At 38.8% G+C, this 22,820-nt stretch overlaps 1 protein-coding gene across 1 annotated transcript in view; it reads right to left on the bottom strand.

Moving 5' to 3' along the window:
- TNNI3K (TNNI3 interacting kinase) overlaps positions 1 to 22,820 on the bottom strand; it is a 258,487-nt gene that overhangs the window by 3,142 nt on the left and 232,525 nt on the right. Inside the window, exon 24 of the mRNA XM_039838597.1 lies at positions 650 to 729. Coding sequence (XP_039694531.1) covers positions 650 to 729 — 80 coding nt within the window. The remainder of the gene's footprint in view (positions 1 to 649; positions 730 to 22,820) is intronic.

Below are 22,820 nucleotides of genomic sequence, written 5' to 3'. Positions count from 1 at the left end.
CACATTAATATGGAAGCTAATGATAAGCGCCATTACCTATTCTCTGGCTTTCCGGGGCCTGTATAGAACCGTTAACTATTTCAAAGACCTTTATTAATTCTTTTTAAAGTAGTCCTATGCAAAATAGATGCCATCAATGATACCCTCATTTCTTGTCCAGCTTTTTGAGGAAATGGGCAGGTTTACAGTTTACCCTTGGGTACCTGCTTAAGGGGAAGTGTTTCCCTAGCATGTGATGTAATTGTGGAAACTCATCTTTCATTTTTCTCCTCCCTCCCTACATACCTGTGGTGTGGGGCTCAGAGGCAGTGGGCTCAATAAGGTGACAATGAGGCGTTGGAAATGTTACGAGATACAGGAGATTATTTTCATAATAAGAGTTGTCCTTTCTTTCCAAGTATGCACATGCTCCAGTATGCTTGCACATACATTTACACACTTATGCACACACATACACATATTATTAACCTCAAAGGTAAATGTAAAATTATATAATTTATAGGGTCAAAGTTTTCACCTTTCTAATATTTTAAAAGCATTCTTCATTTCCAGTTATTACAAAATAGAATTTTTTTCTCCCTTGTTATCAAATAACTATCACTTTTCTGGGGCAGTTTCCTTAGTCAATCTGAAGAAGGTATACGCTTACCGTATTTGTCAATGGGTGAGAACTGAAGACTTCTCTTCATCTCCTCTAAAGACAGGCCTTGAGAGGAACATTGTCCAGCACTGGAAAATTCCATGAGACACACAGTTTCACAATGTAAAACTACAGTGGTGGTTTGCTAAGAACATTTTTATAAAACAGATTTATTCACTCAGCATAGACCCCAGACAACTGGCAAAATGATACAAAGGTTTTTTTTTTTTTTAATCGTATGAGTGACTAATTGAAGAGTTCATATTATAGTAGTTCTTCTATATCTATGTTTTTACTTTCCAGTTTCAGTTACCCATAGTCACCTGCAATATGTAAATATTAAATGGAAAATTCCAGAAATAAATAATTCATGAGTTTTAAATTGCATACCATTTTGAGTAGTGTGATGAAATCTTGCTCCATCACACTCAGTCCTGCCCAGGATGTGAATCATCTCTTTGTCCAGCAGATCCACACTGCATATGCTACCAGCTCTTTAGCCGCTTAGTAGCTGTCTTGGTTATCACATCAACTGTCGTGGTATTGCAATGCTTGTGTTTAAGTAACCCTTGTTTTACTTCATAATGGCCCTAAGGCACAAGAGTAGTTTAAACTTTATCATAAATATGTATACATGGGAAAAAACATAGTGTATATAGGGTTTGGTTCTATCTGTGATTTTAGGCATCCACCGAAGGTCTTAGAAGATATCTACTATGAAGAAGAGGGGCTCCTGTATTCAGAGTTAAGTCACATCTAGGTATGAGTCCTGGCTCTTCCAAGTAGGCTACCATTCCTAGCTGTGTAACCATGGGCACATCACCCTTTCTGAGCCTCAGTTTATTTATCTGTAAAATAGGAAAATTACAAAAATAATTTTGAATTTGTTTTGATGATTGAATATAACAAGGAGCATTGAATCTAAAATCCATGTTAATATACTTGCAAACTGTCTATGGCCATGCCACCTTGAACGTGCTTGATCTCATCTTATCTCAGAAGCTAAGCAGGGTCAGGCCTGGTTAGTACTTGGATGGGAGACCATCTAGGAACAGGCATTAAAAAGAAAAAAAAAATATATATATATATATATATACACACACACACACACACATGCATACATACACACACACACACTTGCAAATCTTACTTAAAAGGAATTAATAACTAGAGCATTATTATCTTAGTAATAATATACATAAAACACCTCTCAAAATGTATTATTATATTGCTATTATAGTGGTACTTATAAGAGGTAGTGATAACAGTACTTATTGCATGATTCTCATTTATAAATCATTTACATATTATCTCTTATCGTTCCTCTTACCATTACCAAGTCATTTCTCTCATTTTACACATTAGAAAACTGAGGCTGGAGTAATTAAGTAACTTGTTACAAATGTTTGGTAAATGGCTCATCTAAGATTCAAATCCAAGTCTTTTGGATTCCAAAGCCTGTGCACTTATCCATTGTTCAGATGAGGTTTTTCTTCCTGATTTCGGAGCTTTATTAATCCTTTTCTTCCCCAAACTCCTCCTACTCTTTTACCATTTTGGTTAATGGTATTGCTTCCTTTGTACCTCTTCAGAATCAAAACCTAAAGTTATCAAAACCTTCACTCTAATATCTAATCACATCGGTCAATTAATTATATATCTGTAGTCTCATATCCATCTGTCTCATCCGTACTTTAGCATCCTCAAAGAGGCTATCCCTAGTTACCCCCCAAACTTCCCTATGTCCATAGCAGAACTCTTAACATCCCATCTGCCAGCTAGTTGTCTTCATCTCAATTACTGGCACCACGTCATTCTGGTACGTGAACTAAAATTCTTGGAATCATTCTTGGTATCTTTCTTTTTTTCACATCTGTCACCTAATTTAACTCTTTTTAGCTCCGCTTCCAAAATGTAACTTTAATCCATCCAGGTCTCTCTTCCTTCAAGTTGTAGGCCATATAATCAATTTCTTTCTTATCTGGACCTCTGCAATTTGGCTCCTAATTGATCTGCCTGCTTTCACTCCTGTCTCCTTATCATCCATTCTCTATATATTATCCAGAGTGATCTTTTCAAAATATAAAGCAGATTAAGCCATTTACCTATTTAAAACTTTCGAATGGCTCCTCAGTTAATTTAGAATAAAATGCAAATGATTTACCCTCACCTACAAGGCCTCTACATGTACCCCTCTCCCCAGCTTTTGCTAAGCACTATTTTTGGCATTCTTTTTGTCCTTGAACTCTCCAAGCACCTTCCCAACCCAGGGTTTTTGCATTTGTTAAATTCTGCTTAAAATGCTTAATGAATCCGGTTTGGCTGAACCCTTGTCTCACTTTCACCCACGACTGGCTCCTCTCTCATTCAGGCCTTAGTTGGAACGTTACCTCCTCTGAAAGGACTTTCCTGACCACCATTCCAAAGTGGCCATTCCCTTACCTATGGTCACTCTATTACATCACATCGATGTATTTCTTTCCTTCAGAACTATATAAAATTATCTTGCTTATTTATCCATTTACTTATATGTTGTTCGTATTCTTTCACATGATGAGGCTGGAAGTCTTGTCTATCTCGTCTCTCTTACTCCCTGCTGTGTATTTAACACTAAGAACGGTGCTTGGCACATAGGAGAAGCTCAAAAAAATAGTTTTTGATTGATTTAATTAATTAATAGGTCCCTAAATAATGTCTTTCTCTTCAGTCATTCAATCTGCCACTCCACAATGTCTTCTTGTGCTCTCCACTCCCTTGCTCTCCACTGCAGTTCCTCATGCCAATGTTCACAGCCCTCTGCAATCCAATCCTACTTGCATTTCTCCTACTCCATGGTTATAGCTGAGCTGCTCCCGTTACTTGAATCTACTTGGTGATATTATTTTATCACTGACAGGGAGCAATATAGTGTTATGATTAAGAATGAACATTCTGGCCAGACTCTTTAAATATGAATCCTGACTTACTAGCTCTGTGACTTTTGGCAAATTTATTTAACTGCTCTATGTCTCAGTTTATGTGACTATACAATGGGAATTACGAGACTTAGCTCATGAGTTTAACTATGAGAGTAAAAAGAATAAGTTCAAAGTCTTTTGAACAATGCTGGCATTTAGTAAATACAATGTTACCTATGTTTATTATTCATTAAGGTCCAACTCGAAGGCAGCATTTCCTCAAAGTCCTCCTAGAAAATCTGTTGGAATTCCATATGCCGCTAGTACTTTGGACTCCTACCACAGTGCTTATCAGCCCCTACCTTGGTACAGAACGATCTATATATGCAAGATAGTGAATCCCACTCAACAGAAAGCTCCTGAGGATCGGAGATCCTGTCTAACATCTTTTGATCTTCCACAGGCTTAGTGGGTACTTCACAAATAGGTAAAATTATGAAAGTGTGTTAAATAAAGTTATTACAAAATGTTCACTTGGAGAAGTTAGATTGTTCTAAAAGCCCACATTCATTCACACTGATTAATTCACTTAGTTGCCTTAAAAATGACTGCATGTGTGGCCTCACATTCTTATCTATAAGGTAAAGATGTTGTTTCTTAGAAGCAATGATTAAAAGGAATAAGAAAAAGTATTGACTTAAAGTGAGACATTCTGTGATCTCGATCAACATTAAATGGCAAACCACACTCAGTTCTGGGCAATAAAATGTCACTCAAGGTATTTTTCAAAATAAAATACACCCCACGAATACCTGTAACCTCTTTAGCACTCTAGCTCCTTTTAAGAAATGTGCTATACACAGTAGTCTAGGCAACAACAAGATAATAGAGAATAAATATTTTATCATCAAAAAGGCTATCTGGTTTCCTATGAATAAAAGCCCATCTCCAAGCTGTCTTATTTATTCAGTTGCTGAATGCAGTTCGTGCTGGGAGATTTAACCTTCCTGCCCAAGAGATACCACATAGGCTGGCTGTTTAGGACGCTGTTCTAGGATGACAGATGGAAGCTAAGCATGCTCAAATCGGGCAAAGCAAAAGAAACCAGACCCTGATCAATGGAACAAGTTGTCTTCAACCCATGTGCATCCAGACTTCAGCAGAAGTTTCACAGAAGCCCAGAGTTTAAAAGAAACACCAAGACCTCTGTTTGCTGAAATTGTGGTCAGTGAAAATAGGCATTTCCAGTGATGCAGCTGCCCCATGAATTCAATGAAAGTAAATGTGAACTAATGGCAGGTAAGGATGACACCCAATTTTGCAGTGTTTCAATATTACTATTTACTAGGTAGCCTTCTTTATGCTAAAAGGGTGATATATATCATATAGAGGCATGCATATGAATAATATATAATACAAGTACTTTCATGTATACTTTTTATGAGAATGAAATGAAATTTTCTCTTTTAAAGAGATTAAGATAGTCTTTAGGTTAGTTGTTGCATACTATCGGATTATATCAATACATATATTATTTTAGTGCTAAATAAGTTTCAGCCATTTTAGGCTAAGTGGTTCAGAAAAGCTCTGTAATGTATATGTAAAGATAAACATAACCATCAGTCATTGTCTCTTATCAAGGTGCACTAAGGAATAAATAATTTATCCAGAAAGAAGAGTAGAACCAAAATTGAAAAAAAATATTTCTTGCTTCTCAATCCACGCTTTATGGGTATAGACTACCTAGCAGACTGTCTGCTAATTCGGACAGCTCACACCCAAATCCATATATATAATTTGTATTTGTGTGTGTACATGCCATTCAGGCTACAGCTTGTCACCACAGACTACCATGTTTGCAAATAGTCACATGGTCTGTAAATGGACATCACGCAGCCTGACCAAAGACAACAAGGGCATTCAAAACTAAATTATATGGCTATTTTCATGGAAATGAATGCAGAGATAATGGAGCTCATGACAAGCACATTAAGCTAAAAATGTCCAACGAGACGTAACTCAATATGTATGTAAGATTCCAGAAGAGCTGTGAAGATGGGAAAAAATGCTAGAAGATAGAATGTACTTTTAATATAGCTTCAATTCTTCAAAGCAAGAGTAAGGCAGAGTCTACAAACTAAACTGGTGGGTTAATGTACATTTTAGGCAAAACTTTACAAATATATATTAAAACAGAGTTTTTCTGTACATGGCAAAAAAAGGACTGATTACTAGAAGTTACTATGGGTTCAATAAGAAAAAAAAAATCATGCTAGATTTGCTTTATTCCTTTTTGGTGAGGATAAATTTAAAGGGGAAATCCACAGGCTAGAACATCCATCTGGATTCTTGCAGATGCTGGACACAGTTTCCCCCGATTACTTTATAAGTAAGAAGGAGAGAGCTGTGCCAAATGGTTAGATTAGATTGCCACTGGTTGACATCCAGAAGTGATACAAACTTCAGGTAGATGATATTACCCACAGGGTTAAGTTGAGCCTTAGACATTGGGAATAGTTAAAATAAAACACCACATTTCCTAAAATTAGAATAGTCCAGAAATAGACTGAGTTGTTTTGGAAGTGGGTACCGTCCCATCCTTCAAGTGTTTGAGCTGTAAATGGAGCACCTCGTAGCCCTGGGTGCTGTAGATGGATATGTGTCCACCTAGAGGTCACGTGACATGACATCCCATTTCTTACGTTTTATGGTTCTTTAGAAGGTATTCATGAACCAGGTTGTCTTTGTGAAAGCAGCTTTGATGTGTTGGAAAGGCTAGTGAGATTCCACAGTTCCCACTTAGAAGATTTTTATCTTCCTTATCTGAAGTGTCTGACATCCGGCTAGGGATGAATGCCTGATTTTCACATACATGCCATAGCATACCTGGGTATACATTACCAATATGACTCATGGTGATGTTTGTAGCTTTTTGTCTATATACATTTGAAATAGTAACTGAACTGTGCGATTTGCCTGAAGGAACCATTTCCTTTGGCGCCCTATTTCAAAGGAAGAACCACACTGCCATGTAAGATGAAGCAAAGGAAAGTGTGGAGAAATCACTTTCACATAAACCCATTATTAGGGATTTGAATGACAGGCTGTATAAGGTTGGTACTGGAAAATTGGACCTGTTTCACAAGGGTTTTTACATAAGATAAATGTAGAATATTCGTGCTGCAATGCCTGAGGGATAGGGAAAACCCCTAAAACAGTATGTTATCTATTAATCCAGAAGGATATATTGTTAAGCAAGGTCCTACAGGAAATAAGGAAAATACTGTCTGAGGAGACTCCGAGGAATTCTGGTGCTGTCTCTCCAGAAGGTGGTAGCAGGCAGTGCCACAATGAGTCCACATGGCCCCATTTAGAGCCTGAAAAGCAGCCAGTACCGTGGCTTCCAACATACAGCCTGCCAAATGCTTTTGGTATTGGAGCGATGAATCATGGTTTTGGCTATGGTATTTGATGAATTCTCAGAATATTTGCTCATGCCACATTTGCTTCTGACTGAATTACATTCCAAAGAAGACTTCAGATGGGCATACTGTCCAAAAAAGGAACCATTTTTATCACATTTTTCCAAGTGTGGCTTTTGCAGAGCTGGGGATTTTGATTTGGTGAATTATATCGAATATAGATAGCCTCCATGGCTTGAAAGCAAGAATAAAATTAAAACAACCATAAAAAATAAAGAGACCTAGAGCATTAAGTTCTACCATAATGATAATAATTTCTTAGATTTGCAGAGAGCTTTACAGCTTGCACATACTTTTCTATTTATTAGCTTAAAGCATTTTTACTTTATGAGATAAAAATGAGGCGTCTGGGAAGGCATTAATTTTACTTCCATTTTATGCAGGTGGAAAGTTAGGTTCAGAAAGTTTGAATAACCTGCTTAAACTCATAGAGCTAGTAAAAGGCAGAGCCAGAACTTGACTGAAAAGTCTCCAAACTTCCAGTCCATGCTCTTTCTTGTAAAACACACCACATTTAATAGCAGCACATGTCAAAATGTTGGTCTGTTACCATTTGGGGAGCTCGCTGAATTAGTTATGAGTTACAGAGTTCTGGACCCTTTGCATATAAAGATGAACACTAAATTCCTCATAGAGAAATATCCTTCACCATTATAGAGAAAGCAGAATCAGTTTTCTCATGTCTTGCTCTGTCAGATCTTTTAAAAAACTATACTTTCCCTGTCCAACAATGGCTTACATATCTCCATGCAGTGACACCAAAACGTGAGACACACACTAAACTTCTCAATGAGATGGTTATGATTCCTTTCAACTCTCTAACCTTATGCAAGGCTTTCTAAGCTGCATGCATGGGTTCATCTTCCTAAACATGAGCTGACTATGTTAAACAGAAAATTGGTGTGATTAAAGACTTCTGGCAAAAGTTTCTTCCATTCAGATTGGTCCAATTAGTTTTTATGCAGCTGAAACTGCCCTCAGGCTACCTGTAACCTGGAAGATTTAGCCATTTGGACTTTGCATAAGGCAATATCTTCCAAGCCCTCGCGGTTTTGCAAATATGCTTTGTGGTTTATTGGATCTTTTTGCCATCTGTCATAATGATGTTACCTACATAAGAATATTAGCACAAGGATCAATGCCATTTGCACCCTTATCCCCCATCCTTGAGAGGAAGGAATTCAAGTTAAGAGTCACTTCTGTCACTCAAAAAGAAACACAGATAACATCCAGCCAGAATTCCAGTCCTTTGACACTAATCTGAGGGACTAATCCAAAGAAAAGGTAGAGAAACAGTCCACTGATATCCCTAATAAAAGTGTTTACACAAGGAAAATGAATGCCTAGCCAGAGAATAGGCTACTAGAGTCATCTGACTGTTCCTTTTGGCATTTAACTGAAAACAAATAGATCTATTTAAAACAAATCTGTCAGAGGGATAAATGCCCTTCTATGATTTGCAATGTCTTTCTCTGGCCTAATGTGACTCTATTAGAAATGGGATCACCTTTGGCCCAACTCTGAAGTAGTACAGTTAGACTCATGAATAAGCATTTGTTAATTTACCAGCTAAGTTTAACGTATTTATTTGTTCATGATTTAATTCTGGCTCTTTTCAAAACATTATTTTGCTTTTGTCAATATTCCCTACTTGATAAAGTCCTAAATTAAAGCAAATTTATTGCTCCCATTACGATGACTGGGCAATGGCCAAAGTATTTAATAGGGTCAGAGGTCAGTGCAAAATATCTCTTTCAGGAAAATCAAACCCATCAGCTTTCTTTCAATGGCAAATATCCCCAGACTATAAAAGGACTGAAAGACTTGGCAATGGGTCATGGCTCTGTTTGAGCCATTAGGCAAACATCCAAGTCTCAACTCCCCCAAGTTTAAAGGAAAAAGCAATTAGGCAAAGAATTATGAATAAGGAAAAATGCAGTGAGATCTGGAAGTGTGTGTTAATTCCTTGATGGCTCATAAATTATTAATATGCTCAACAGTAACCTAATACCACCACCACTTCTCAATTTACCTATACTTTGAGCAGGTATAAATGAGTCAATTATACAATCCAGTAAGAGATGAACTTTGCATGTCTTGACTGTTAAAACTGAGACACATCCTTTAAATATAGCAAAATCTTTTTCATACTTCACCTTTTGTACTCATTATCATCCAAATAAAGGAAAGCATTTAAAATTTTAGAGCTCTGAGATCTTGGTACCATAATGGTCAAAAAGCTGACTCTTCACTCTTCCATTTTCCTATCTCTCATTTTACCAAGAAGGAAAGTAAAGCCTTGGGAGGTGAATTAACTTATTCAAATTCATATATCAAGGTTATAATGAAGTCAGGATATAACCTGGAGTTCTAAACTTCTAGTCTTCTTTGACGAATTTTATTCTTATTTGTTAGGAGAAAAGGGAAACTAAACTTTGCTGTGGATCTGCTAAGTGCCAGGGACTCACTCTACTAGGTGCCTTACAAACTTTATTATATTTGCTCCACCTAACAATCCATTTTACAGATGAGGAAACCCAGGCTCAGAGAGTCTAAGCCTTGTCCAGGATCACACAGCCACAGTTGACACCTAGGTTAGGCAGTATCCAAATTCTTGCTTTTCCGGAACACTTAGCTCTATTGACTCCAGAAATAATCTTCAAATTTATACCTACAACCTTGTCTCTTTCCCTCTCTCCATGGTTGTCAAGCACAATGCCAGATGCTATGCTAAGTGCTAAGGATACAGGTATGAGTGTGATGGACATGGACTCCATTTTTAGGAGTAAACTGAAAAGTAAGCATGTACAGGTAAACTTCAATGCCTGGGAGTCAGGTTCATACTTTAAAGGGCACCCTCACAACACAGAGGAGATGAAGGACAAGCACGGGCTCCTTAGGCAAGGGGGCTTCTGGAGACAGCACTAGGGTTAGGTAGGGACATGTGCAAAGACCTAGGAAATCAAATGACTAGAGTGAATATATACATATAAACTTTTCATTTTGAAACAATCTCAAAATAAAGTTTGCAATAATGGTAAAATTATTTTTCCTGAACCATTTGAGAAGTTGCCAGTCTGATGCCCACCATCTCCCAAATACTTTAGCATGTTCCTAAAATAAAAACAATCCCGCAATATAACCATTTGATTGCACCATCTACTCTAAGCCTCCATTCAAGTTTTGACAATTAGCTCAATAATGTTCTTTTTAGCTAAAAAGATCCAATTCAGAATCACACATTGCACTTAGTTATTGTTTCTTTAATCTTCTTAAATCTGGAATAGCTTCTTTGTGTCTACTTGAATTTCATGACCTTGACATTTTTGAAGATGACAAGCCAGTTATTTTGCAGAATGTCCTTCAATTTGGTTTTATATGAGGCTTACTAATGATCAAATTAAGATACACAACTTTGGTAAGAAGTATCACAGAAGTGCTGCTGTGTTATATGCCATCATATTTTGATTTGTCCCATTCCTGTGTTGTTAATTTTGATCACTTGATTAAGGTAGTGTCTGACAGGGATTTCTACTACAAAATTATTCTTTTTCTTTTTGTAATTAATAAATATTTTGTAAGGATGTACTTTGAAATCATATAAACATTTCACATCTCAACCAGATTTCAATATCTTCATATATTTATAGCTGTACAAATTTAAAGTGACTTTTTAATTTAATGGATTGTAATATTACTGTCATTATTTACATTGATGCTCAAATTATCTCATAGTTGGTAAACAGGGGCCCCTTCAAATCGTCCCTTTGAGATATACCCATCTTTCTCTGGGTACCTTTTTACTTTCTCTCATGAGACATTCCAGGCTTGTTTGGTACATTCCTCGTCCCGGCCTTGAAATCTGCCATTTCTTCAAAGTACTCTGTTTCCTTTTAGTGGAGAATTTAGAAATCAAAATTTAGGTGCTTGGTTTGCTCTTTGTAACTCAAGTGTTGCTGCTCCCAGGCCCTCTCATTGAGTAGGCAAACTAGACAACATGCATGTATAAAAATACATGTGTAAACACATTTAGGTCTCTCTCCCCTCCCTTCATAAATCATAGATTCATACCTAGATCTCCAATTCCAATCTGATATCACAGGGTCCATTCTAGTTTTCTCCCTTTCTGTATCTGTAATGCCCTTCTCTGACGGTGAGACACTTGGTTCCCATTATCTTTCATATATTTACTTATTTGATCAGTGCCCCTGAACGTACAAATCTCTGGTTGCTATGGCACCCCCACCCCTCAACACACACAGGGACACCTCCTTTAGCCCACTTGGGCTCCAACATCCCATACCCATTGTTTAGTACCCATTGTTGATGCCCTCCTTACTCTCTTGGGTTCTGACACTCTGCTCTGGGATATTACCCATCCCCTTGCCCCAAGTGGGTGACCTCCTCATCTACCTTGGACTCCAGCACTCAGCACTCAGCTGTGTCCCGTGCGATGCCCTCCTCATCCTCCTCAAGTTCTAATAGCTTGCACTGGGCTGCCCACCCATACTTATATGTTCTCCACCACCCTCATACTCCAACTTCTCCACATTAGACACATTCCTGTGGAGACACCCTTCTCGATCTGCATGGAAACACAGTGGGCCACCTCTCTGAATGAACATACTTCACACTGTGCTGGGGCTTTCACACCCCATGTGGGGTCACTGCTTCACTGCCTCCACTCACAGATGCCCTCCCATGCCAGATTGCTCTCCCATATAGATGCTTTCCTCTCTGTACCTGGGCTCTAGAACCTTGGCTGGGCATCTGCAAACCTCTGTGGAAACCCTTTCCTCCTCCAGCTCTGGCTCTGACACTTCATGCCAGGCAGCTGCCAGCCATCACTCTCATCATCCACATGGAAATGCTCTGTGCCAGATTTAGAGTCAGAAATCCTATTCCACACCCCGTGGAGAAGTTGACCTTGCTCATCCCTGTCTAACGGTGTTTGGACTAAACTATTTAGGAAGGGAAAAGAAAAGAGTAAGCAACAAGGATGAACTTTTAAAAACATCAATTGGATCATGTCATGTCCCTGCTCAAAATCCCTCAGTGCCTACCAAACATGCATAGAACAACATCCTAATGCCCTGAACTGGCTGAGAAAGGCATCATGGTCTGGCTTTTTACCTACCTACCTGGGCCTTTATCTTGTACCACTCTCCTCCTGCCTCCTACCCTCTGTCCACCACGGAGGCCTTCTATTTCTCCTCTTTGTTCCTGCCATATGAACTCTACACTGGTTTTTTAGTTGTGCTGAATGCTGCTTTCCAGGGTCTTCCTTGTTTTTGGCATTCTAACCACACCTTCTAAACTAGCTTTCCACTCTTTATCCCATCAATGTGTTTTAAATTGTCTGCATAGTACTTAGCACCACTTCAGTTTTCTTGTATATTTATTCATTGTTTGTCCCCTGTATAGGCAGATATAGTACTGACCTACAGAACCTTGGCTAGGCATCTGCAAACCTCTGTGGAAACCTCTGACTACAGTTCTATAGTGTTTATAGAACTGACCTTGAGAAGTCATCTTCAGAGGTTTCTATCTATGCTCATAGTCTCCTGTGTCTCTGTCCCTAAAGAAGGGAGGGTGGGAGGACTGAAGCTCCTTCAAAAATTCTAAGGCATGTTCTATACCCTCAGAGCTTACCAAACTGGATTAAGCTTCAGTTGCCCACAGCCGTGACTTACTTATTAACCCACCCTTTATTTACTTTCCTTCTTGAGATCACATCCCAGAAAAGCAAATTTACACTCAAATCCTTGTGTCATGGTCTGTTTTTGGAGGTACTCAAATTAAGATGGCTTGCCTCCTCTGACTAGAATGTAAGTTGCATGACAACAAGAACTTATCTGTCTCATGTACTATTGTCTTGATCACCCACGCTTTAAACTAATTGTCATGTATGAGGCACCCAATAAATATATATTAAAGAATGACCAAATAAATGAATGATGATTCCTCCTTTGAAACTTTACTCATGTTTATCTTTGTTTATCTCTGATTCATTGGTCAACTTCCTTCCATTTCTTTAGCCACTCTCAAGAACAAGCTGTATCCCCCTGACTGTTACGTGTATAAGAGGAGTGACCTATTCTTATTCCCTGTCCAGCCCATTCTACCCTTCCATATCATTGCCAGAGAAATCTAAGAATGATTCTTCGTTATAGCGATCATCATCTATTCAGTGGTTCTCTGTGCAGTCTTACAGATAGGAAAGTGAAACAAAGCAGTAGAGAGTTTCTGTTCAAACTTCAGCTCTTCTGTGAGAGAGCTGATAAATTTTTGGAAAAGGAGAAGGAACCACAGTGGCCTTAGTGCTGTCCCAGCCATCTGAGAACTTGTCTCATATTGCATATTCATCTGATCCACAACTGGACTCTCAGGAGGGACCCTGCCTTATAGTCTTCATTTCCCCTGGGGTCTCACACAGCCCCCCAGAGTTTGGCTAGTCAAAGTAAATGTGTTGACTTCTTGAAGGGAGCCTTTATATTTCTCCGTGGGGAGATGAGTTTCCAATGAATGCCGTTTCAGACTTGTAAAGAATGGATTTTTATATTACTAGAGCAGGGGTCAGAAAATTTTTTCTGTAAAAGGCCAGATAGTAAATATTTTAGGCTTCAGGGGTCATATGGTCCCTGTTTTAACTATTCAGTGCTGTTGCTGTAGCACAAAAGCAGACATAGACAATAGGTAAACAAATGAGTGGGGCTGTGTTCCACTAAAACTTTCCAAAAACGGGCAGGGAGTTGAACATGGCCTGTGGGCCATAGTTTATCAACTTCTCCTTTAGAGCAATAGAAAAACCCAATATAGGTTGCTCCCCTAAGCTTCCTTCCACCTTTGGGCCAAACGATTCTATCTCAATGGAAATAGGATCTCCCCTCATCTTTCATTTTAATGGTTTCTCCTAGAAGTTGAATAATAAAGACCAAAATACATGAGCTAATGGCAAAACAGAAAAAATATCTAGTTTACATTTATTCAGTGTTTACTATATATCAGACATGTACAAATTGTATTCTCACTTAACCCTCATTGCAGCGCTATAAAGAAGGTAATATTCTTAATTTCATCCTGTTGATGACACATTTGAGGCTTGGAGAACTCAACTAACTTTCCCAAGGTCACATGGCTTATACATGGTAGAACTTGAATTTGAACCCAGGTCTTTCTGAGCCCAAGCTTTTAATCACTGCTTTAGAATAATGGCCACTGAGTGGTACATAAACAAAAATCACAAAAGCAATTGTATTGATGGAAGATAAAAGTGGCAACTAGATGGGCACCTATAGAGCAGTCCATATTCATTTCCACTTTCAGACTGAGAAAAGTTCAAAGACCATCTTTGTGGATATTACATCTCTAAGCTCCATTGTGTGAATTCAGGTCCCAGCAAGAAATTCCACGTTCCTTTGTTCTTTATGACAGGCCAGTCTGAATGGGAAGATTTAAAACTCCCTAAACTCTTTAAACATGCAGAACATTGATCTTCACAAACCATTTGAAACACCCTAAGGAGGTTATGAATTACAAGCAATTTTTTTTGTTTGTTTGTTTTAAGTGAATGTATGCAAAACCTCTGGGACCTTTTGCTTCATCACACAACACCAGAGCTTTCTTCTCCTCTGTGTATTCTTTGCTGTCAGACCCTGAATAGCAAAATGGTATTATGTTGCTAGGGCGCCTTGTTCTCATGGAAAAACTCTTCTCCTGCCAGTAGTGTGGAGGCTCTTACCCGACTCTGGTGTGATATGTGTGCGATTCTTTGAATCCTGTGGCAACCCAGGGATTGATGTTGCCTGCTGAGCCGACCAGTGCATGCGCCTTCTGCATTGGCCGGAATATGACTGTGGATTCTGTAAGAAGTGCTCCAAGCCTTCTGCACAGGGAGACCTCCATGGTAATTTCTGTACTGGTATTTATTAAGCCTTGATATGCGCACGCCAGACTGCACACTCCTTCATAACGGGAGCCACACTTTGTTACTTATCTCTATAGCCCTGGCATTTGGAGCCTGGCACAGAGTATGTTCTCAATGCATATTTAAAAAATGAATTCGGTAAAACTGATCTCCTAGTCATTTCTCCAGCCTCATCTCTTAGCCCGGTCCTCTGTTCAAGTTTGCCAAGTGGTTAACAGCACAAAGACTGAGTCAGATAGAGTCAAGTTTCCAGTCCTGGCACCTGTACTGCCTACTTATGGCTTTTGACCAAGTTACTTAATTTTCCTGTGCCTCACTTTCTTTTTCTGTACAGTGAAGGACAATAATAGTACCTATCATATATGTAGGATTTTTGTGTGGATTATATAATGATACACATGTAAAGTGTATAGGAGAATCCCTGACACATATTATTCTCATTACCATTTCTGCCTATAGCATTCTTCCCTTCTCTTCTTCCACTGGATAATGCCACTCATCTTGCCTGCCATGGCTCCCTTCTCCCCAACGCTTGGTTCACTGCCCTCTTTAATATGTTCTTGGTTACATCGTTGATCATTACTTTTTTCACTTGTTGTCTCCCCTAGTGCCTAGCCCATAGCCCATGCTAAATAAAATACTTATTAAGTAATTGAATGAGAGGAAAGTAGGTTTAAAAAGCAAACTAATTGTCCACCTTTCCTCTCAGTGCAATAAAGTACCCCGAGTAGAGTAATCTTTTAAAAAGCAGCCTAATCATGTCACTTCTCTGCTCAAATCCTTGCAGCAGCATCTCAACCTTGGTAAATGCCCAAGCCCTCCCAGTAGCCTGCACCTCCGTCATGATCCACCCACACCGCCGGCTTCTCTACTTTGTCCCTTATTACTCTTCTCTACTATTATTTTCTCCTTGTGGCCTCCTGATTGTTCCCTAAACTCACAGACATGATCTCACCTCAGGGAATTTGTACTTACTCTTCCCACAATCTAGAATGCTCTTCCCCGGGGGCCTGAGTTTTAATTCCTCACTCCGTTCACATCTTTGCTCAGACTTCTGGGTGAAGCCTTCTCCGACCATCTTGTTTAAAATGGCAAACCACATCTCTTTCTGTACTCCCTCTCCCCGATCCCTGCTTTAATATACTATATAATTTATTATTTAAAAAAGTCCGTCACTCTCCTCTCACGGTAGAACAAAAGCTCCATGAGGAAAGGGATTATTTTGTTTTATTTGCTGCTGTATTACAGAGCCCAGAAATGTGAGCCCTAGATAATCATTTGTTAAATAAATGAATTAATTGAATTAAAAAATTCCTATACCCCAAGAACTGAGAAAAATGGAAGATCTTTTATGAGTTTCTTTTTGTAAAGATTTATGTGATTTACGTGGCTTTTTTTGCTAATGTATTTTCTTGTACAAATTTTGAACAGGAGGGACTTTGGGGAGGCCCCATAGTGATTCACTAGTTGGGCCTGCCCCAGGTCTGGCCACAGCCAGTGGGACTAGGCAGTAGCCATGGAGTCCACACAGTGCCAGGTATAGCGGACCTGTACCTCCTTGCTGGAAAAGCCAATCCCACTCTACTTCGGGCAGGCTCTCTGCAGGTTTCCATACCAGGTGAATGTGGCAGAGGTCATCTGCTAAAATAGCCAACAGGCTTTTCTGACTACTTCCAAACACTATCTGGTGCCAACCGCCACATAGTCACTGTATGTTTTAAACACTTTTCACATGGAAGAATTTGCTGGAATCTTTGCGGACACTGCAGCAAAAATTAGTTGACTGTGTTTGTGGCTGGCCACGATTGGGCTCTTGCCAAACATCAAAGTTTTGCAAAAACACTTTTCTAGTGAAAGCAAGAACTCCACATTCACCCGTGCCTTTGGGACTGTGCTTTGTCTGGGGAGAATTGTCTGTTCTCTTAGACACGTGACCTAGAGAATATAGCAAGACACAAGTATCACGCGATTCTACAATACGTGTCTTTACAAAGCCATAAATCACAGAAGTATCAGGATAATGTCTATAAAAGCACTTTTTAAAATTATAGGTGTTAGAACATCTATTTCACATATAAATTTAATTTCTCATTTAATCTTCCCAGCAACCATGTGGGACAGGTATTATATTATGATAATGATGATAATGAAGAAGAAGAAGAAGAAATCAAAGGGCAGAAAGGTCAGGTAATTTATTTGAGGTGAGTGACCTGGCCAGGACTGGAGAGGAGAAGCATTGAAACACACGCAGGGGCTCACTGTTTTTCTGCTCTCCAGTGTTGCTGCATTACAGAAAGTCTTGCGATGTGCTGGAGTGAAGTAACACGTGGGGTTCTTCCCTCTCATTAGCGATTTGGATTTTTCAATTTCCAGTGGACAGTTGGGCTTGATGTTAGAAATTCCTGCTTCTGGTTATGGACCTATTAAAGCTTTGGATCATGCAGTTCTGGGTTTTCTGTGTTCACAATCTAATCTTGAATTCCCTCTAAAAGCAAAGTGTCCACAAAAGTCAGGAGCCAAGGTAAAAAGACAACACATTTTGAATCTGTAAAAAATAGCAATTTTATTCCAAATTTGAATCACACAGTCAAATTTCCAAACAGAAAATGAATGTTATTCTGGGATTGCCTCCTTAGGTTTCTCTCTCTCTCTCTCTCTCTCTCTCTCTCTCTCTCTCTCTCTCATGCACATACACACACTACATACACTATAGCAGCTAAAAAAATAACATTTTTGGAATGTATGAGAAAAAGACACATTCTCTCTCTCTTTCTCATGCTACTTTTAAAGTATATAATACTCTCAGGAGTAAGCCTTCTATACTGTGTTGGGAGAATTAGTCATGCAACTCCCACTATAAATATCCCCCAAGCACCACTCTGGAAGTGTACCCTTTGGTCTACCTTTTAATGTAAGACACCGAGCTGAAAGAAAATTGTGTCTGGGGAATATGGGTAATCCGAGCTGCTGCGGGTTCCCATAGGAAGGCTGGGGACATGCTTCTTTTATTTATGCACCTTTCCAGCAGCTGCCTCCTTTGGATTCTGGCTCTTAGCAAATGCAAGCAGCAGCTCCAAGCACAGAACTGCCCTAAATGTCTCTCTTTGAAGCCCTTGAGTCTACTGCCTTCTATTTGTATCTGGCCCCGATTCATCATGGGCCTGAATGCTTCACCTGCTATGTTAAGTTTCCATTAGAGCTAAACCAGATTTTAAAACAAGAACAATCCCTGGCCAATGAATCTCAGCGTGAAAGTTGGAAAAGTGAAAAGAGTAGGAACTAAGGCAGATAGTAATTATTTCCTGCCGTCTATCTTTGGAAGGATATTAATATATCACCCTCACCTGGATATTTTGCTCTATCTGGATCCCAGCTACCTGTTTAGAAGATTAACAACAGTTGGATGCAGACCCACAATCACTCTGGGCGAGTGGTTATGATTCACAGCAGCAATGGCATTATGAATAAACTAGCACAGATTTAAAGTTTTACTTATGCTCAGGGATCAAAACACTTGATATTTAAGTAGAAATAGCTAGAAATATTCGTTCACTCATTTATTCATTCACGAATTTACTTATTTGATCTTGTGCCCCTTGTATCATAAAACGTATTGTGCTTTGCTAAAATGGCCTGTTCTCCAACTGTGTGGGTCCACCTTGCTCATCACTATATTCCCCCTGCCTAGAATACAGTAAGTCCTTATCAATTATTTGCCAAAAGAAAGAAGGAAGGAAAAAAGAAATTAAAAAGGCATTATGGAAATAACATTTAATATAGTGCATATATATATACACACATACATATGTGTGTATAATAAGATAGGTATTTATTGTAGTAGAATATATATTTCATATAATAGCTAACATTTACTGAGCAGTAACTATATGCCGGACATTATTTTAAGTGACTTACATAGATTGTTTCATTTAATCCTCACAATTATCATAAAGTAGGTACTATTATTTTCCCCATTACATAGATGAGTAAGCAAATAGAGGTTAATTAGCTTGGCCAACATCACAGATAGAAAATGACAAGGTCAGAATGTGAACTCAGCCAGTCCAGCTGAAAGCGTGCTCTTAATCACCACTGTATACAATCTCCACATAGATCATAATTTCACCTCTGCAAATCCCTATGGTAACAGAGAAAGGACATTTTCTAAAAATGTTCTGAAGTTAAAGCTGGGGGTTGAGCTGTTGCCCCAAGGAAAAATATCTGTAAGAACACCGTCAAGTCAGGGCATCCAGAGCACAGAGAAAGGGGATCTGCTGAATCAGCTCCACATGGAACTTCCAGGTCTAAGTTTAGTGAGGGGTTTCTCTGCCTTTTGTTAGCGCGACTTCAAGTCCCCCTGAACCCAACTGCTTAGACACGTTACAACTTGGAGAGAACTCTGAACCAACATACTTTCCAGTCCATAGCCCAAGCACTGGCTGCAGCTCTCAAAGGCACCAGCCTCAGAAGGAGGAGGCTTCCTTTGTATTTGAAAAAAGAATAACAAATAGACAATACTAGGACATTTGAGTCTTGAAGTCAATGATTAACTTAGGAAGTTGTACATGGTGACTGAATGGGCAAAAGGAGGCAGTGCACTGAGGCCAAGGCTGTGGGTGATCAGAAGTGTGGCATCTTGATATAGAATGCAGGTCCCTGATTTGTCTTGGATGCGGTCTCTAGTAGAGAGGACATTATAGCATTTCCTCACTACCAGGTGAACCAAGACCCATTTACTTAATATGTTTCAAGGCTCTCTTCTATCCTCCCTCTCTTTTGCTATCAGTATATTAAAAATGAAGGCAGAACAATAAACTTGTTTTTTTAAAGTTGTGAGACAAAAATTTTATTTCAGAGTACAAGAATGAGAGAGAAGGTTGAAGGAGACAGAGATTGAGGGAGAAAGAGCCAGAGGCAGAGGAGGTGACAATGACATGGGTGGATGGTGCAAGGCCTGGGAGAAAGGGAGGTGCCAGCCTCAGAAAGGATCGACACTATTTCTTTATCTGAAGGTTAACTGAAGAGGATTCATAAAGTTTTAGAGAGATTTGAAGGAGCCGAGAAAGTTGGTTGCAATCATGAGAGGTCACATGAATTCTGTAGGTATATTTAAATATCATGCAGTTACATTTTCTCACTAGAGATCCTAGTTCAGTTAATTTTTGGAAAAAATAAATTATCCTTCATAATCCAAGCATAGGTAACAAACATTTCACAATAGAATAGTGAACATTATAAACGTTAACCTTTGGTTTATCTCAGCTATAACATATATCCTCATTATGGATACCTGCCTTAACTTCAGGAAAATTCCATGTAGAAAATCTAATTTAAAGATACATTCTGTGGGATTGTTTTGTGAAATCATTTATTTTATAAAGAGATTCTCAGAAGTTTTTTCTCCTTTATTCTAACTTCCCTATTATTTTAGTTTAGGAAAATCAATTTAAGGACTTTTAAATATCGTACTTTTAAGGTAAGGCAATTTGTTTTAAATCGAAGACTAAATACTCCCTCGAGGATGCATATTTGTAAATGGTATTTTAGAAACACATTCTATACTTAGGGAAAAGAAATCACATAAAAGCTAAACATGAGACCCCCCCTCCCAAATACAGTAATTTTGAACTTAAAAAACAGATATTATTTTAAACACTGTTTATGATGGATTATGAGGCCTCTATCATTGATAGTATGTTCCCCAGGAAGGCTTCAGGTAAAACACAGAAACCACAAACAGTCACGAGTAGAATCCGCTAAGATCCTTGATCAGAGCGTGAGCTACATACACTGCCATGCTGAGAAGGAGTTGATGGGGGGAATGGAAGAATCCGACGTCCTCTGGAAATAAGAACATCATCTCAGAAGAGAACAGGAGTCTATAGCTGCCCTTTGGATACATGGGTGCCAAAGGTAAAGAGGAAGAAGGAAAATGCTATGGAAACTCTCATAAATAAAAACAATAAATTAAAGGGAGTGAATGGTACAGAGCTGTGTGGAAACAGGAGATGAAATACACAAGAAGGTAGATTTCCTTCCTGTCCTCTCAGTTTCTATTAATGGCTCAACAATTCTTCTAGTCACCCTGAACAAAAAGGAGAGGGTCACCTTTGATGACCCCTTTCTCCTCAATCAGCCAGCAAATCCTCTCACTCCATTCCAATGGGCCAATATTTCTCAACATCTATTACCGTCTCTCTGTTTCTACTGCCTTAGCTGGGAACCTCCTGCTCTGCCATCTGTCCTTTAGTGCCCTATACACAGCTGCCAGATTAATCTTTTAAAAGCAGAACCTGGCCAGGTCACCACTTGTTCAAAAACTTTGAATGGCTTCCTGCTGTGTGCTGAACACAGTCAAAGATGATTACATTAAGTATTACTTAGAGCAATGGTTCTCAAAATTTGGTATCTGGACCATCAGCCTCAGCATCCCCTGGGAACTGGTTAGAAATGCAAATTTTCGATCCTGCATCACACTTACCTAATTAGAAACTCTGGGAGTGGGCTCAGCAATCAGTGCTTTAAGAAGACTTCCAGATGATTCTGACAGATACTAAAATTGAGAATCACTGGCTTAGTGACTAAGACCATGAACTCTGGCTTTGGATGGTCTAGCCTCAAATCTGTTTTCTGCTTACTAGCTATATTCTTTATACAAGTCATTCTCTAAGCCTCAGTTTCCTCACTGTAAAAATGGGGTCTAATTGAGATAGCTTCTACGAGTTATAAACAGCAGATCATATATAATGCTTAACACGGGGCCTGCACACATGGATTCCTCCATAAATATCACTATTGTTATTATGGGCCACTCCTACACTGATCCTAAACTACTTTCCACAGCCTGGCTCATTTGACCCACTCACCATTCCTGGCAGGTCTTGTACCAGTACTAACATAGCCTTTCTCATACACGGGCTCGACTGTTTGACATATGAATCAGTGAGCAGCAAATGCCAGAAAATTCTTGATACTAATTAAGTGCCTCAGGGAAGGAGCTTAGTTTGAAATGAATGGAGTGAAAATTCTAATGAATGTTAATAAGGCATTGATTTACTATCTGACCTGAGAAAATATGATAAACCAGTTGCTTTTATTCCCATCTGTGAAATGGGATTAATGTTATTAACCTCCTTTAAAAGAATTACTCCTACAGATTCACTGCACATAGAAAGTGCCCACAGGTGTTGCGAATGAGTCCTGTGATACATAATAATGAGTCACATCTGCCGAAATGGGGACAAGCTGTGAATAATCTCCATGAACTGAGCGAGCTGGGAACAATGATGTTTCTGTTTTGTTTTGAATTGTTATCAGTGTTTCCTCGTAAATCTGCTCATGGGAACATGCACTGTAAATATTTCTTTTAGACTTCTGTCACATTTGGAGAGAGGCTGCTAGAGAAAATATTGTCTATCGTGTAGTTAACAATTACTGAGATCATTTATGAAAATTGTCGATAAGGACATATCGTCTATGTAGAATATTCTAACACTGGAAAATCCCAGAAATAAGCTGCCTTAACTTGTCATAATAAGGGTTAGGGAAAGAGTGTGGATATATGAGAGCACATACATTATAGTAATAGTATTATTACTATATTATGTTACATATAATATTTATTATCATAAATATTATAAAAATAACTGAGGAAATAAAAGGTTTGAATTAATGATGGGGAACATGTGATGCATCTTCATACATGAAATAGATACTATGTTATCATTTGACACCTGTAATACTCCCCATGATTTGTCATTCCTCTTTTAAACCTAGTAAGAGTAACTAAAGCCTGATTCTGACAATATTATAATCGATTTCTTCTGCCACTAGGCAGCTCATTCCCCTGTCCAGGCCACAGTGAAGCTGTGGAA

The sequence above is a fragment of the Pteropus medius genome, unplaced genomic scaffold (genome assembly GCF_902729225.1).
Source record: "Pteropus medius unplaced genomic scaffold, Ma_sr-lr_union100, whole genome shotgun sequence".
Classification (NCBI taxonomy): domain Eukaryota; kingdom Metazoa; phylum Chordata; class Mammalia; order Chiroptera; family Pteropodidae; genus Pteropus; species Pteropus medius.
The sequence above is the reverse complement of the archived record's forward strand: the minus strand, read 5'-3'. Positions and strand labels throughout refer to the sequence as shown.